The sequence below is a fragment of the Anthonomus grandis genome, chromosome 4 (assembly GCF_022605725.1).
Source record: "Anthonomus grandis grandis chromosome 4, icAntGran1.3, whole genome shotgun sequence".
Taxonomy (NCBI): Eukaryota; Metazoa; Arthropoda; class Insecta; order Coleoptera; family Curculionidae; genus Anthonomus; species Anthonomus grandis.
In genome coordinates, this window is record NC_065549.1 from 38011151 (window position 1) to 38028197 (window position 17047).

Below are 17047 nucleotides of genomic sequence, written 5' to 3' on the forward strand. Positions count from 1 at the left end.
GGCACACTACCAGGGTATGGTATACGACAGCTATCTGGCTTACATGACTGACAGCTACATCTGGTCTTGTAATTTTGAACTAATATATCGAAAACAAAAAAACAGCATACTTAATAATTCTTTTAATTTGAACTATAACTTTGTAATTCATAAAAAAAATTAAATACTGCTTACCAATTCAAGTTTCTCAAATACACATTGCAATACACAAGTGTCGTTGGATTCGATCGAGTTTTTGTTTTCAGGATCATTACCGACAGTTGTAGCTTCTTCTGTAGTGGTTGATGTTTTAGTTCCATATTTTCTTTGCATGTTATTCATTCCCGACTCACTATTTAGTCCTTTGCTGTATCTTGACCTTTTCGATCTTCTGAAAGACTTTCTTGTAACGAAGTTAGTGTTTGAGTCTTCTGATTTTCTCAAATTATTTGCAAGTCCTAAAATAATTTATTAATTATTTAATTCATTTGTATTTAAAATTTTGTCATTTATTATAAATAAACACAAAAATTTAATAAATTCCGCAACCAGTTTTGACAACGAATACAAAACTTTTATGTAATATATTAGGATAAAAATTAAAAAGAAAATTCTAATTTAATTTTATTTTTTATGTCTAAATATCTAAATGTACCTCTTGTGATCGGAACTTCATCAGAAGAAATAGATGACTCCTCATCATCTTCAATAGACATACTTGAAGTAATATCCCAAATAGTCTCCAGTGTCTTGTTATCTTTGACGCATTCTGTAAGAACCTTTTTAAATTTGTCACCACCTAATTTCGATATTCCACAATCTAGGCCCTATAACATAATAAAAGGAATTAAGGCTTAAGAGAGAAATATTTAGGTTTTTATAATAAAACGAAGAATTCTAATTTAAAAAATATTGAAATTGGGATGGATTAGGACTCATAATTGACAAAAAAATTCATAGAAGGATGAAATTTACCATTAAAAAATCAAGAATATTAAAGAAATAATGATTTTCTCACTGGTAGCTCGAGAAAATCTATAGTGCACAATTATAATAATTTTATATATTTTTCTATAGCAATAAAATAGTTTTTATAATAAGTGTGAAAGAAGCAACATTCTACATGAGTAAAAAGATCTCTTGACTTGAATTTAAATACCCCACATGTTATCAAATGCAATACTTGTACAATTACATTGTACGAATGTCAATTTAGTTTTATATATTTTTTTAAATTCATATTTAAATAACTAGTTTACTTTTTCGCCTTCAGTTAAAGTCCAGTGCAACGATATATTAGAATGGTCACCCAAAAAACAATAGCATTCCACCTGCCAAACAATGTCATCCACCTTCTATTTACATTGTTTGAGAAGTAAAATGCTGGTGTTTTGACGGGTGACCATTCTAATATATCGTTGCACTGGACTTTACCTCAGTTCATATTAGGGCTGCCATTCCTCCCGATTTAGGCGGGAGTCTCCCGCTTTCATAAAATTTTACGCCATTTAAATCGATAGTATATCAATACGTCTCTCACATTCCTCCATTTCTAAAAGATCGCCCCCTTGCGTAGACAGTTGAAAATACTTATGACATTGATATTGACATTATAAAAACCGGTGATTCCCATAGATGATCGTAGCAGCAGCGAGCTCGGTATTACTTCTCATTAGCTCTCAGTTTTTCGTTCGCCAGAAGTGAGAAAGTTAAGTGAGTTTTTTGAATTTCTTTACGAGATAGACTTTGCAAAATATGACTTTAAGCTCAAGTAGTAGTGAATCGGAAATAGACTGGCTTGGCCTTGATCAAAATGAAGAGATAGAGGATGGGGTAGAAAATTACGGCAATATATCCGATACCGAATCGCTGCCAGGAACAAGTAATACATCGCAACAAATACGGAAGCATAAGCATACGATCGAGGAAAGCAAAAACACACATCAAGGAGTGAAAAAGAAAAAGTGGGATGTCAAATTTAACAAAGTTTGGAAAGAAAAATATGATTGGATTTTTGAAGGTACTTTAAATAATGAGGCACAATGTCGAGCGTGTCGTTGTCAATTTTCCATTAAACACGGCGGGGAAAACGACATTGTTAAACACTTGAGGACAGAAAAACACACTCAAAATGTTAATGCAACATCAAAAACTAAATCAGTAAATCGGTATTTTTCATCTATGGCTGACAAGGATTCTATAGCATTGGCTGAATGTGCTTTTGTTTTTCATGCGATAAAACATGCTCAAAGCTACGCCTCGGCAGATTGTGCTGGAAAACTATTTCCCCTGATATTCAAGGATTCCAAAACAGCTAAGAAATATTCATGCAGAAGAACAAAGGCGACTAAAATAGTCACCAAAATTTTAGGTCCGGAAAGTAAAAATATTATTAAGAAGGATTTAGCGAATGACGATCCTTTTTCCCTTGAAACAGATGCCTCAAATAAGGGAAATATCAAGACATTCCCATTGATTGTTAGGTATTTCCAAACCGAAAAAGGCGTTAGCACAAAGCTTTTAAAATTTTATTCAAATTCATCAGAAAAGTCAGTGAATGATGCTAAATGCCTAATTGATGGTGTTGATGAGGCAGGATTATCAATTAAAAATGTCACTGCTTACTGCGCTAATAATGCGTCGGTTAATTTTGGAAAAAAACAGAGTGTTATGACAGAGCTACACAAACATAATAAAAATATTTTACTCTTTGGCTGTGTATGCCATATTATTCACAATGCTGGCAAGTATGGACAAAATATTATAAGGTACGATATTGAAACTATTGTAATCAAATGTTACAATGAATTTAGCAGCAGCTCAAAAAAAATTACAGAGCTCAAAGATTTGTATGTCTTATGTGAACAAGAATGGTCAGAGCTATTACGTTCTGTTCCTACACGTTGGCTCTCATTAATTCAGGCAGTCGAACGTTTACTAAAACATTTTGTTCCCATCAAATCATATTTTTTATCTCGAGAATCGTCACCTTTAATTCTGAGAATGTTTTTTGAAAACGAACTCGCTGAGGCTTATTTAGGTAAGCAGATGTTTTCGTTATCCTTTAATTATTTTACTTTAAACAAAAAACATTTTAGGGCTTATTTTAAACATAGGAACTGCCATGAATGCGGCAATTTCTAAATTGGAATCCGAAAGTGCCTTAGCAGTAGAATTGTTTGGAATCATGGATACTTTAAGACGATCCTTGGTGATGAAAAGGGAACAGAAGTTTTATGGCTCAATAGCCCTTTCTCTAGTACAAAAATGTGATAATTTAGATATTGTAAATATTTTTAAGAAAGAAGCTGATTCGTTAATTGGGAGAATCGTAGAATATTTAAAAAAAAGGTAGGTATATTATATGATCTCAGAAACAAGTTTCTTTAAAGTTATTTGATAATTTTAGGTATGACTTTACTGACAACAACAAATGTAAATACTTGAAAGCAATGGATTTGAGGACTAATCCAAGATTGGAGGATTTTATGAAAATTTCAGAAGAATTTAGTATTGACATAGATGTTGATTTATTGTTTGAAGAATTTGTGAACCTTTCATCTTTTTTAGAAAATCTCCCCGAAAAATTTTCAGATTTTAAAATTGACCAACAATGGGTTTATTATTTTAAAACAAATAAGTCTCCGAATTATTCTAAAATATGTTCTTGTGTTTTTTTTTCTTCCCCACTCTAATGCCATGTGTGAAAGAATTTTTAGTTTAATGTTTATAGCGTGGAGAAAAGAAAGAAATTCTCTTTCTATAGAAACCTTAGAGTCAGAATTAATGATTAAGCATAACTTTACCGAAACTTGCCAAGAATTTGTAAAATTTTTAGAAAAAGATGGGAAAAACATTCTTGGTAAAGTAGGGACCAGCTTAAAATATTTTTAATTTAAGGATTTATTCGACTTATTTTAAGGCGTAACTCTGGAATAATAATTGCCAAAAACGAGGCAAAATAATATGTGTTTTTTTTTGTGTTAGGTATGTTTAAGTGTTTAATATATGTATCTTAATTATATAATTAATAAGCTAAAGAATATATTTCTTAATGTTATGTTTAGTTTTTTTGTAGCGTTAAAATAAAATACATGTTGTTTTTGTTAACGAGGTCAAAGAATATATTTTTATTTTTTCTTTATGTTTAAAATTTTTAAAGTACACACATATGTTTATAATACCAGCTCTAAAACTAATTCATGGCTCCGAAAAAAAAATTGCCTGTGGCATGACTCGAAACTCGAACATGCCATGCTCCCGATTTCTACTTTTAAAAATATAACAGCCCTAGTTCATATGAGTATTAGGCGGCGCCACGGTAAAAAAGTCAACGTAGACGTGTGACAAATAATTATTTAAATGGTTTTTGTATTGAGATCCAATTGCCTAAATAAATGTTTTGAAGCATAATTCTTAGATGGCTTGAGCTATTTATTCCGAAGCAAGGGAAAGAATGCATACTGCTAGAATACAACGGCTAATAATATTGCAGTTTGCTAGTTTATTAAGCAGTTTAGTATACCACTCAAGAGATGTTAGCTATTAGTACTAAAAAGTTATTTTAATGACACACATGTTTTTACAAAATGTTAGGTTAAGTAGTTCTGTTTGTCTTTGAGGTTAGTTTACATGTACAGTTCGTGTTGAAGCGCTTTTTGATATCTTTTCTTTTTTTATTAAATATTGGTTATGGGCCCAGGTATCGCGGCTCGCAGGAAATTAAGATTGGTCGTTGTAAATTAGTTTAAAAAAAGGCGGAGTTAGGGGTTGTCGAAAAAAAATATGTCATTACTGTTGGTTTCAACGGCGGTTGTTGTGTTCAAAGTAAATAGTGATGAAGGGAGAACAAAGTGCAACAATTAAATCATGTGACAATGAAAACTGGGTTCTATGGGAGTACCAGGTTCGGGTGATGTTAAAAGGCTTTATGAGGTTTTAAGTGGTGAAAAACAGAGACTAGCCTCTGGGAATGAGCTGGAAAGTTAACAGGTACAGAAGCTTATTGTACTGAGGGTTGACCAATGCGCATTCACTCATCTGCTATCTTGTGAAACGTCTTGTGATATGTGGACAAAGTTTAGGGCAGTATTCGAAAGAGAATCTGAAGTATACATTTACTTCAACAAAGATTTTTTAATATGACTTTTAGTGACAGTGTGACTGTTTCTGGTTTAATTTCGCAAATTGAAGAGGTAAAGACCAAACTGGAACATGCCGGGAAAACTTTATTAGATAGGATGATCATTAGAAACGTGCAAATGTCCCTTTACATTTAGGCATTTTAGAAGTACTCGTGCCAGAAGAGAGTCGAACATTGCCAGAGCTAACCTCAAGGTTGTTGGTCGAGGAAGACAGGTCCACAAAGAGCCACACAGCCTTAGCTGTTGATTTTAATAACATAAAACTCAAAGGAAACGAAGCTCTGAAAATGTTTTACGTGCAATAAAGTTGATTACATCAGCAAGGGAGTGCCCGAGTAAAAAGAAAAGTAATTCTAGGAAATGTTTTTTCTGTCAAAAACCAGGCCTGAAAATTGTTGGCACCGAAAAATAAGAACCAGAGTGGCCAAAAAGGACCGTGACCTTCCAATTGCCTTAGTTAGGGACTAGTGAGCATGTGTGTATGACAAGACATAAGCATATTTAAGACTCTGAGAGAACTTAAAAGTAGGCAAAAAGTGAAGGTTGGCAATAGTGCTTTTAGACGTTAAAGGCTTTGGAGTTATAAGAGTTCAAGATTATATAGGAAGTATATGGAGAGAAATTACATTAAATGAAGTATTTTATGTCCCGCAGCTGAAATTCAATCTTTTTTCTGTGGGTCGTGATTTAGACAAGGACCTTAAGATGATCTCAGATGGTAGAGGGTGCCAAGTTATTAACGACAACAATGATGTTTCTGTTATGGTAACCAGATATTGTATATGTACGAGTTGCGATTTGTAGGTGCAAACCATAGGAGTGTCATCAGGCCAAAAGTGTGGAAAGTTTTAGTAGCTGGACTAGGAATTGGTGCATCTACTCAAGAGGCACAACATTCCTTATGTTGCATATAAAGAATTGTGTCAGCAGTGCCTCAAATCAACAAAAATCAACACAAATTTCCTTATGTTAAAGGTAACTGTAAAGCTACCAAACCTATGGAACTAGTTCATACTGACGTTTGTGGTCTTATGAAGGTGACATATTTGGATGGTTCCTGGTACTTTTTATTGTTGAAGAGTTATTTATATGTATAGAGTTATTTTATTGTATATCAAATAGGTTTGTGTATTTTTTAAAACACGAAGATAAGGTTAAAAGATGCACTGAGGACTTTATATCTGTAGCCGAGAATTCTACCGAATATAGGTTGATGGTGCTGAAATCGGACAATGGTTTAGAGTTTATAAGCCATTCCCTTTCTGAAAAATAAGTTTTTTGCACATTTGAGATTATTTGCATACACCCCTGAGCAAAATGGTCGTGCTAAGAGAGAGATGCGAATTCTACTTGAAGCAGTTAGAACGTTATTAACTAGAGGTCAGAAGGAGTTATGGGCCGAAGGTATCAATAGTGAAGTATATTTGCTTAATATGTATCACTATGCCAATTGTGGTCGAAACAAAAATAAGCTGTCAAAATTTCACATTTTTTGTAGTAGAGTGTCTGTTCATGTTCCAAAGGTCAAAATATTAAAATGGGATGCTAAGAATGAAGTTGGTATATTTGTTGGGTATTATTATGAATGATGTTAAGGGCTTCAGAATATTTTTTCCTCATAGAAAGAAAGTTGAAATTTACAGAGATGTCATCCTTTTTATGAGATCTTTTTACAGATGTCAAAGAAATACCAACCAAGATTCCTATTAGTGAGTTAACCAAGCCTCCTATTTTAGAGGTGCCATATAGTGATATTAAAGAGGAGCATCAGGAAAATAACGGCCAAGAATCTGAGGTAGCTGAATTTGAGCTTGAAAATTCAAAGTATGACTCAACCGAGGACATAATTACTAAAGAGGGAGACAGTGAGGTGATGCAGCTAGAGCGAGTCAGAGATGGGCAAGGCAGATCTTGAGAGACTTGAGAAGAGCGATTCGTCCATTTCAGGGTCTGAGCAATGACTACATACTAGGCGCTGCAGGTTGTGACGGCAAAAAGACTATCCAGTGCAGATGGGTGTTTAGAAGCAAAGAAGGCGGTGCTGGAAATATTGTAAGGTATAAGGCGAGACTTGTTGCTAAGGGGTTTCAACAGACTGAAGGCATGGCTTTAGATAACATTTATAGTCGTGTTGCTAAGTTAAACTCCATAAGAGGTTTTGTAGCTATAAGTAGTCAGTATAAAAGCCAATTATACATTTGCAGTACTTTTCTTTTTGGAGATATCGATGGTGACGTATTTATATAATTAAGAAAGGGGCTTAAAGGTAATGAGGAAAAAATTTGCAAACTAAAAAATTCTATATACTTTAAAGAGTTTTTCAAAACATTGGAATTTAAAATTTCATAATTTTATGTTAGTTTTAGATTTGAAAATGTTAAATTCAGGTTAAAAGAAAGTTTTGAAATAAAGGATTTGGGTAGACTTAGTAACTTTTTGATTCAGATGAATCATAATGTTTCTGAGAGAAAAATGTTTTTAAATGAAAGTAAATATTTACGAGGAATTTTTAAAAAGTTTGGACTGCAAGACTGCAAACCTTGTAAAACTCTGAGGGGGTTGAAGTTTAGTCATGATATTTTAAAAAGAGATTATCCTGAGAGTACAGAAATCGAACATCAAGGTAGAATATTAGAGAGTTGATAATCTACGCTATGTTTTGCACAAGACCTGGCTTATGTCTTTATATAAGTCTCTTAAGTAGATATCAATCTTTAGATCTATATCAGATGCTTAAAAGGGTAATACGATACATTCAGGATACTTTAGTTCATCATAGTTTAGTATATAAAAGGAAATCAGTGACTGATATAAATAAAATCGTTGTTGGGTACGCGGATGCGGATTAGGCCGGCGATAAACTGGACAGAAAGTTAACTTCAGGTTATGTCTTTAGAGTTTTTGACTGTACGGTTTTATGGTCATCGTAAAAAGCAGTGTAACGTGGCTCTTTCGTCGACTGAAGCAGAGTATGTCTCATAAGCGTTAGCTGTAAGTGAAGTGTGCTGATTAAGAAATATTTTAAACGATTTTAAGATCCTCAGTGGCTTTGCTTGTGTAACTCTTTAAGCACAGGCTTGTATAACAATCAGGGCACGGTAAAACTTCGTAAAAAAAAATCGTGAATTTCATAAATGATTAAGACATACAGACATTAAATTTCACTTTGTTAGAGAAAAGGTAAACAGTAGTGTTGTCAACATTACATATACCGGGTGGTGCGTCGCCAAGCGGAACGTAGGAAAACCCATGTAAATTTAAAGGAGGTCAATTATTGGCTTCTCTATATATTTTATAGAAAAAATGTAAGATAACTGTTTGAAGAGACCAATCTGGCAAACCCTAGTGCGAAGTTTCAAAAAATTTTAATAAGCGAATCTTGAATTATTCTATTAAATATAATTGCAAAATTACCAAATTTTCGGTTCAGGTAAAACCAGACACCAGTCACCAGCAAATAATTTGTTATAAGGCTTTGTCAAATCTGACGTACAGCCGAATACAAGAAATGTTTTTTTTTCATTTTATCAATCTCACAACCATACATTCAAAGTAAGATACGTTAACATTACTGTTTTCCGCATAATGCCACTTAATTATGACTATTTTTTCGTCGATTGAATAATTCATGATTGTTTTCAAATATCTGTCACTGATTTATTCACACTTTTCCTCACCTCAGTGACAATATTCATTTTACTGGTGTCCGTTTGGTTTTACCTGAACCGAAAATATGCTAATTTTGCAATTACATTTAATAGAATAATTCAAGATTCGCTTATTAAAATTGTTTGAAACTTTGCACTAGGGTTTGCCAGATTGGTCTCTTCAAAAAGTTATGTTACATTTTTTCTATAAAATATACAGAGAAGCCAATAATTGACTCCCTAAATTTACATGGGTTTTCCTATGTTCCGCTCGGCGACGCACCACCCGGTATACGTAGTAATCTGCAGTTAGCTGAAAGTTGTGATGAAACCGCTTGGGAATAACATTTAGTAATAGTCGGCAATTTCGTTTTTAAGACACACAACTTTATAGTATGAATCCAAAACAGAAAAAGTAGTATATCTTCGATAATAAGCATTTAATTTCAAAGCTTCAGTTTGCGTTTGAAGAAAGTATTAACAAATATATTTAGGTATAGTTGAAAGTTTTGATGATGCATCTTGGTGGTTTTGCTGGCTTTTGATACTGGGGGACATAGCACTCTAGTTGAAAATCTTAAAAATTTTGGTATTACAATACCTTGATTGAGTCTTTGTGTATCGTACCTCAACAACTGTAGGCAAGTTATCAAACTAAAAATACATTTAGTAAACCTCAAGAGATGGAGTGTTAGGTTCCTCAGGGTGCCGTTTTCTTGTTTGTGTCATTGCTTTAACTTTTACCATTAAAAATGACAAATTAGTTTGCTTTGCATATGATACTGTTATTTAAATTGGGTATCAGACTTAAGCTGGTGCTTTTGACTAGTGTAAGAGGGTATTGGCAAGGATTAAACATCGACATAGTTCTAATTTTTCAATTATAAATACTTAAAAACCTAAGTTTGTTGTTTTAAAATGTTAACAATTTTATTTTAAGCCATAACTCATCATAAATTTGTTTTTTGAGATTTAGATGAAGAATTTTGACTAGCTTGAGTTCTAAATTGACTTTAAGTAAAAATAACTTATCCTCTATTACACAAATAAATAGAAGAATGATCAGGCAAGACTGAAAGGTTGAATAATTTTTGACAGTAAGTTAATAAACAGGGTGTCCCATAACGTAGTAGACATAGAGCATCACCATATTCTTTGCTCAAAAATACTACGATTTGATCCAGTTTTGCCAGTCTAAAAACCAATAGTAGCCATGATACTTAAACTTACATTAAATTTTGAATTTTACTTTTATTATTTTTTAATAAGTCAAAAAATAGCATATTAGCACATAATTTGGTAGTAGGGGATTTTCAGGGACGAGAACTTTGACTTTAATGTTAGTTTATGTTTACATCCTAGAGGGAGCTGTCAGCAACACTGCGTGGGGATAAAAACGTGTAAAACTTTTTTGTGCCTCAATGAATATGAACTTTTCATGAAAATCTTGGCTTTTCAATTAATACTCAGCGACAGAGAGCGATCATTTTCGAGATAATTAAATCTTTAATCTTTAATTTTACGATTTGCATTTTTTTTAGGGAAATTCAGTTTTTCATTTTTTGAGTCAAAAAGACATACAGAGCTGTAAATTGAGAAATGCAAATAAAAAAAAGTTAATCAGAAAGTGCCGCACACTGCATTATCGAAACCGTGACTTTTGGATGTATGTAAATTTTGCAATATTTATATACTAGACAGAACCAAATTAATGCAAAGACCGCGTTATGGTGATAATAAATAATATTTCTATGACAATTTTGGTTCTTGATTAGAACCATTTGGAACCAAGAGCCCTTTGGTGGACGCAAAAACTATTACACCCGAATAAGAGAAAGAAATTCTAGTTCTTGTTGCAAAAAAAACGGTAAATCAATACGAAACATATGTTTTACCATATCACGGTTAGTAAGTCAATAATTTCTTGAAAATTCCATATTAAAAAACTGCATCTTTACTATTTCATTCGTGTTCAGAGTTGGCTAATCCCCGACCTACAGAAAATATTTAAATTTGCTCGTTTCTGTCGCTACCAGCAAACTGCTGTCCCATTTTTCTTAAATAAAATTTTGTTTAGTGACGAAGCGACTTTTATTATTACTAGAGTAGGAGTTTACAACTTTAGAAGTAAGCATGCCCGGGATATTGAAAACCTTCATTTTAAAACAGAACTTCACTTTTAGCATACATTAAAAATAAATGTTTGGTAAGTTGTAATTGGTAATTATCTTCTGGGACTAACAGAGTTACCATCGAATTTAAACGGAAAACTCTATTTAGATTTTTTACGAAATAAGTTGATCGAGCTTGTGGAAGATCTTCCATTGCAATTACGGAGACACATGATTTTCATACAGGATGGTTCCTCTACTCAGTTTTCTAAATCTATCAGCAAATATCTTGATCAAGAATATTCGTTTCGCTGGATTACTCGTGGGAATGCCTTAGCCGCCTCGAAGCCCTGATTTTAACTACGTCGACTATGTTATATGGGGATACATGTAAGCAGTTATTTATCAAGACGCAATCAGTACTCGGGAAGAGCTATAAGAAAAAAAAATCCAGAATGCACCAGAATTATTTCGAGACAGTAACATATTGTCTAATATCAGCGTGTGCTGTAAGATAAAAAAAAAATCCATTGCTATTGAAATTACCTTTTTGTTCTTGTTTTATATTCTTATATGGGATTACATTATAATAAATAATATTATTTATTTTGTAATAAATCATTTTATTCAACACATATTTAACAATTAAATTAATACATTATGTCTTTAAAAAAACACATGACTATACTGGACTACTATATCATATTTTCATACTATTCATTAATTGAACAAAACAAAAAATTGAATTGTTGGAAAATTAAAATTCAGTTGTCTCAAAAACAGTTGCTCTGAGCGACTTAATTAAGGTATACCTTTCTTAAGGAATATTGATGGAAATTTTAAGATTTCTATAAAAAATCGATATACACTAAGGCACAAAAAAACACACACGCTTTTATTTAGTCGGAATGTCTTCAAGAGCGCCCTCTAAGATTTACACATAAATTAACATTGAATTCGAATTTTTTGACACCAAAAACCCTCTTTTACTAAATTTTAGGTTGATTTGTTTATTTGTATGATTTATTAAGAAATAATGAAAATAAAATTAAAACTTTAACATCCTGTATCTCGGTTATTATCAATTTTCGGACTAGACAAATTTGATCAAATCGTAATATTTTAAACTAAAGCATATGCTGTTATTCTATGTCTACTAAGTTACACACCTTATGTAATTGCCATAACATGTTGAAAATTTAAAAAAAAATGTTTCTTTTAAGAAATTTGGATAGATAATGTAAACCAAATTGAGTTATAAACTGATCTTAAGATAAATATATCGTTGATATGCCAATAAATGTTAACTATTTTTTAGCTTCACTCATGCAACAAATATTAGACCTACCTTACAGTTGGCCACAAAACAAAAAAGAACTATCAATACCACACTTTTCATTTTTTTTTTAATTATTAGTCTGCACCGCACAGAATTTAGGTTGCTTAATAACAATCTAATAAATTAATGCGATTTCGACATTATATACCGACCAAAACCATATCAATTGTCGTTAATTAATAAGTGTCCTATTAAACAAATGATAGGATGTATGCCAAATTAAATCAGCAACAGTCTTCTTTACATTATTTGTCAAAACTGATATCCGGCGTATTGCAGTTTTTGTTTATTTTTTAATTTGCAGCAAATTGTTTCCTGTTATTACGGATTTTTATCGTGTTGAAAACATGCATCTTATTTTTTATCATTTGTTGTCACAGATTTTTTTATTTAAACCAATTACCAAAAAGCTTATTTGATTATTCTTGTAAATTAGCATGTAAATAACGAAACAGGTTTTTTTACCAGTTAATGAAGTTTCCATAAATAATCACAAACTTTGTAAAACATGCATTTTTCCATACAGTTGCAACACGGCTGAACATTTGACATATTAAAAGCAGGTTCCTTATTACCACTTTCTCCTCTACTCTTTGTATTCTGTTCCTGTATCAAGGCAAGGCCCGAAAACGGTGGACAATAACTGAACTGAGAAAGTTTCACATAACATTTTTTTTAATAGCAACACTCAATCAATTCCAACGAAGATATAAAAGATTTAATGCTTTATAGGCTTTTTATTTCGCATGTATGGTATAATGTGTTCATGAAATCGCAGCTTCCGAAATTAAACCAAAATTTATGTAAAATAGGAGTCATGGGCATAAAAATAAATAGCATAGTAACTCTCCAAAACTGACTAGTGCAAACAGTGAATAACAGCGGCCCGAAGTTCGATCGCTGCGGTACCTCCACTGATACATCTCGACAAAAAACAAGTTATTGCCGAGTTTGACACTCTGTGATCGTGCAGAGATTCTGGATATGCACAACATGATTTCTTTAAAATTGCTAATAGAGTTAAATGGTTATTAGTAGTAGCCGCTTTACTAAAGTCCGTAACAAAGGAACATAACAAAAACTTAAGATGTTTAACGTACTTTGGAGGTATCTCAAATCAGCTAGCTTCTTAAGAAAAAAGTTCTTTAGGCCTCTCGACATATCTGTTGCTTTTAAAACTTCAAATTCGTTAAAAAGAAATTTGGTAAGACCAGTAGATGAATAAGAATAGAAAAATAACCATTTCTATCTAAATCTGGGGTTTTAATTTACAATGTGCCGATTGTCCCGCTATTTATGTAGTGACTGACCTACATAAATAGCGGCAGGAGAATTCCCACAAGAATACGAGAATAGAGTCTGGTGAATAAGTTTAGAGACACTGTTACTATTGAGACCAAGTCGGCCTTTGCTACACATTTATTGTCTTCGGGCCACAATTTTACTGTTCCTGATAATGTATCAGTCGTGCATGATTGCCAAAAAAGCAGAAAACTGGACCTTCTGGAAAAATTTGAAAACATCAAAGCCAAGAAAAACCCAATCCTAGACTGCGTTTTTAATTTTAAACGCGGACTAATTTTTAACAATATTGCCTGACATACTCCACTTTTACTAGAAATATCTCCAAGGATCTGGTAGCGCAGTAGTTTACATTGCTTAACTGACGTGTTTTTCGAGACTAGCAGTAGGTTCGAATCTCGCTTAGGAAAATAATTTTATATTTTTGTATTTTATCAATTTTAATTTAGTTGTTTTAGTTTTTTTTGCAAACTTGTGGCGTATCACATTCCTAAGAATTTATTTTATTTAGTGTGTGTGTGTATACGGTCACATGACTGTGAAGCATGTATTGTTTGTAGTCGATTTTTAAGGTACCAATTTTCTCGAACTTTAAGGTTGTTATAGTTTTAGTTCCTTTGTTTTGAATTTCTAGGTCTGATGATGCTCTTAATAGAAGCGAAACACGTGTAACCCACTGTTAGAATTAATAAATACTTTTGAGACTTTGTGTAGTTCCCTTTAGATTATTGAATCTAGGTCTCTCTGAGAAAAGGGACGACTTCTTTCAATTACTAAAGTCCAGTAATACCAATAGAGTAGACGGTAAAATTTAGTTTTTATTTAAATGAGTGGTATTTAACTGTTTAGCCATTATTTTTTCACTCAACTTTGAAAGTCCGCAAAGAATTATGATGTATGTAAGATCCAAAAGATTTTTATTTTTAGGAATTGATGTGACTGATAGTATACTGTTAACTCAATCATTTCAGATTTTTCTTAATTATAGTTTTCCCACAATCGATCAACGCATTTTCTGGAGACACGTTTCCTGGCATCACGCTCAACCCGATAATTTTAATAAAATAAAAATTTTAATCATTGCCTGTATGGATGCCAAAACGTTAAAATTTAACACGTCTACTCTAAATACATTGCGCATGATAAATCCGTTAAAACATTTTTATAGTCTTAAACTCACTCCATCTTATAACTCTTTTTTGTTGGTTAAGGTTTTTGCCTTAAAACTCTACAAAAAAGGTTTACTATTCTCAATTATACCTACTTAAATATTTAATATTTGCCATATTATTTTTTAGAATCGGGAAAAACTTCGTCAATTAAGAAAAACTCGTGGTGAAACAGAATCCGCACTCTGGCAGCAAATTTTAAAAGTTGTGAGTTTATACGTGCAGAAAACCGACGTAAGAAGAAGCCATTTGCAGGAGCTAAAGACTAAAGATGCTCAAAGTGCGGAGGAAATACGGAAAAATGAGGAGAAAATTAATAAAGATGAGGTAAGATTTAAAAATAAATATCTATTGTAAGTTTTTTGTGTTTCTTTCTGTTTTTTAAGCAAAAAGGTTCTAATAAAATTACTTAAACATAAATTTTCAAGATTTCTATTACAAATGGGCTAAAAAAGGGTGTTACATATATGTAACGCTAGGCTTTAGTGCTATCTAATAATAAAATAATAATAGAAATAATGAACATGAAATTACTTGGTTTGAAAATCTAGATTACATGCCAGACAAAGACCAATATCGCATTTTTTGCACACACACATTTTGGTTTTGTTCAAAGTTCCATAGCACACCTTCTTCTTTTATTGTCTGGTATACAAGGTGTCTACTATAAAAACCGCCAAAATTTAAGAGGTGATTAAACACAAGTCATTTGCAATAAAAATATCGTATAACATTTTTTCGAAAAGTTGTTAATTCTTCTGTTATTTAACATTTCTTGATTTTATCAAATTTCTTTGTTTTTTTTCATATAAATAAGAATATCTCCGTTATTCTTACCACCACATAAAATTTAGATATACTACCTGAAAGAGAATTAAATTTGCTATAAGATGGGTATATTTAAGTTTTTAATTAATTTTTTATACTGGGTGTTATCGAGAGTTAAATGTAACATTTGGGAAATGTGCAAAATTAGTAGTATCTTCTTCGTTGTCGTTTTTCTAAAATTTATAAATAGGGACATGTTTTTATTTCAGCAAAAACTACTGCATTTAATATACTTTCCAATGATATACTTACTTTTGTGATAGCTATTTGTTTTCACAGCAATATCATGGGCAAAAGAAAGAAAACCACAAAAATTTTCAAATTTTACATTTCTTATTCACAAAAATTAAAAAATCAAAATTTCATTAAACAAATCTAAAATTATAACAATTGTTCAAAATGACTTCCCTCTTGTTCAATACATTTGATGTATCTTCTTCGTTGCAACACACACTAATTCGATTAATAAGTTCATCTCAATTATTAATGTTAATACTATAAACATTGGATTTTAATGTGCCCCAGATATAAAAGTCAAGGGGCGTAAGGTCAGGGCTTCTGGGTGGCCATCTTACCGGACCGTATTTTCCGGTCCATTTCTTCCCAAAGCATTGATTCAAGAAATTTTGCACAATTCTGCCATTATGGGCTTGGCATCCGTCCATTTGAAACCAAAGTTCCTGTCTAGCGGCTAAGGGGATTTCTTCCAGAAAGTCAACAATGTCATTATTTATTAAATTTGAAAACTCATTGGAATTGAGCCGATCAGGCAGTATTACAGGCCCGAAAAGGTGACCTCTCATTAATCCTATCCATACGTTGACCCTCATGCTAAAAATGTGAAACAACAGTCGCATGAGGGTTTTCTTTATGTCATATATAGTTATTTCTTAAATTCATTATTCCAGCTCTTGTAAATGTTGCTTCATCTGTCCAAAATATTTGATCTGTTCTCCACTCTTGCAACTTATTTAAGTACCACCTACAGAATTGAAGCCTCACCTCACCATCTACTGGCAATAAATCCTGGACTTTTTTTCAAATGAAACGGATGTAAATTATTTTTTTTAAGAACTCTATGTACAGTGGAATGGTGAATTCTTAATGCAGCACTAATGCGGCAAGTACTTCTAGATCTATCTTCTGTAACAGCTCTCATAATCGTAGGTTCTTTCTTCGTCTCCAGCGTTGGCCATTTTGACCACCTCCTCTAACCCGCAAAGCTCAAAAGGAACCAGTTTCCCCACAGCGTCTGAACACTTCTGCAAATGTACTTTAGATGTAATCAGAAGTTTCGCCCCTTATAAAAGGAATAACGGTTTCACCTCAGAAAACCATAACTAGGGAAGAATGGCATTACTTAATCGTCTCCAATATTTCTCCTGACTATACAGTAAACCAACTCGCACACTACGTTAAAGATAAGCTCCAGACTAATGCTTTTATTCGATGTTTTCCCTTCACGCGAAATGAAGACAGTGTGAACTCCAGCTTTAAAGTAGGTGTCCAAAATAAGGATTTTTTAGCC

The 17047-nt window shown here is 32.5% G+C and overlaps 2 protein-coding genes across 2 annotated transcripts in view; one reads left to right on the forward strand and one right to left on the reverse strand.

Annotated features, from left to right (window-relative positions):
* The window catches only part of LOC126735071 (general odorant-binding protein 71), a 28631-nt gene extending 16308 nt beyond the window's left edge, over positions 1-12323 (reverse strand). Inside the window, exons 1-3 of the mRNA XM_050438964.1 lie at positions 12230-12323; positions 635-806; positions 175-437 (exon numbers count right to left, since the gene is read on the reverse strand). Of these exons, the coding sequence (XP_050294921.1) occupies positions 175-437; positions 635-806; positions 12230-12280 (486 nt within the window). The 5' untranslated portion in view covers positions 12281-12323. The remainder of the gene's footprint in view (positions 1-174; positions 438-634; positions 807-12229) is intronic.
* The window catches only part of LOC126735682 (dynein regulatory complex subunit 2), a 92467-nt gene that overhangs the window by 40216 nt on the left and 35204 nt on the right, over positions 1-17047 (forward strand). Inside the window, exon 4 of the mRNA XM_050439747.1 lies at positions 14821-15018. Coding sequence (XP_050295704.1) covers positions 14821-15018 — 198 coding nt within the window. The remainder of the gene's footprint in view (positions 1-14820; positions 15019-17047) is intronic.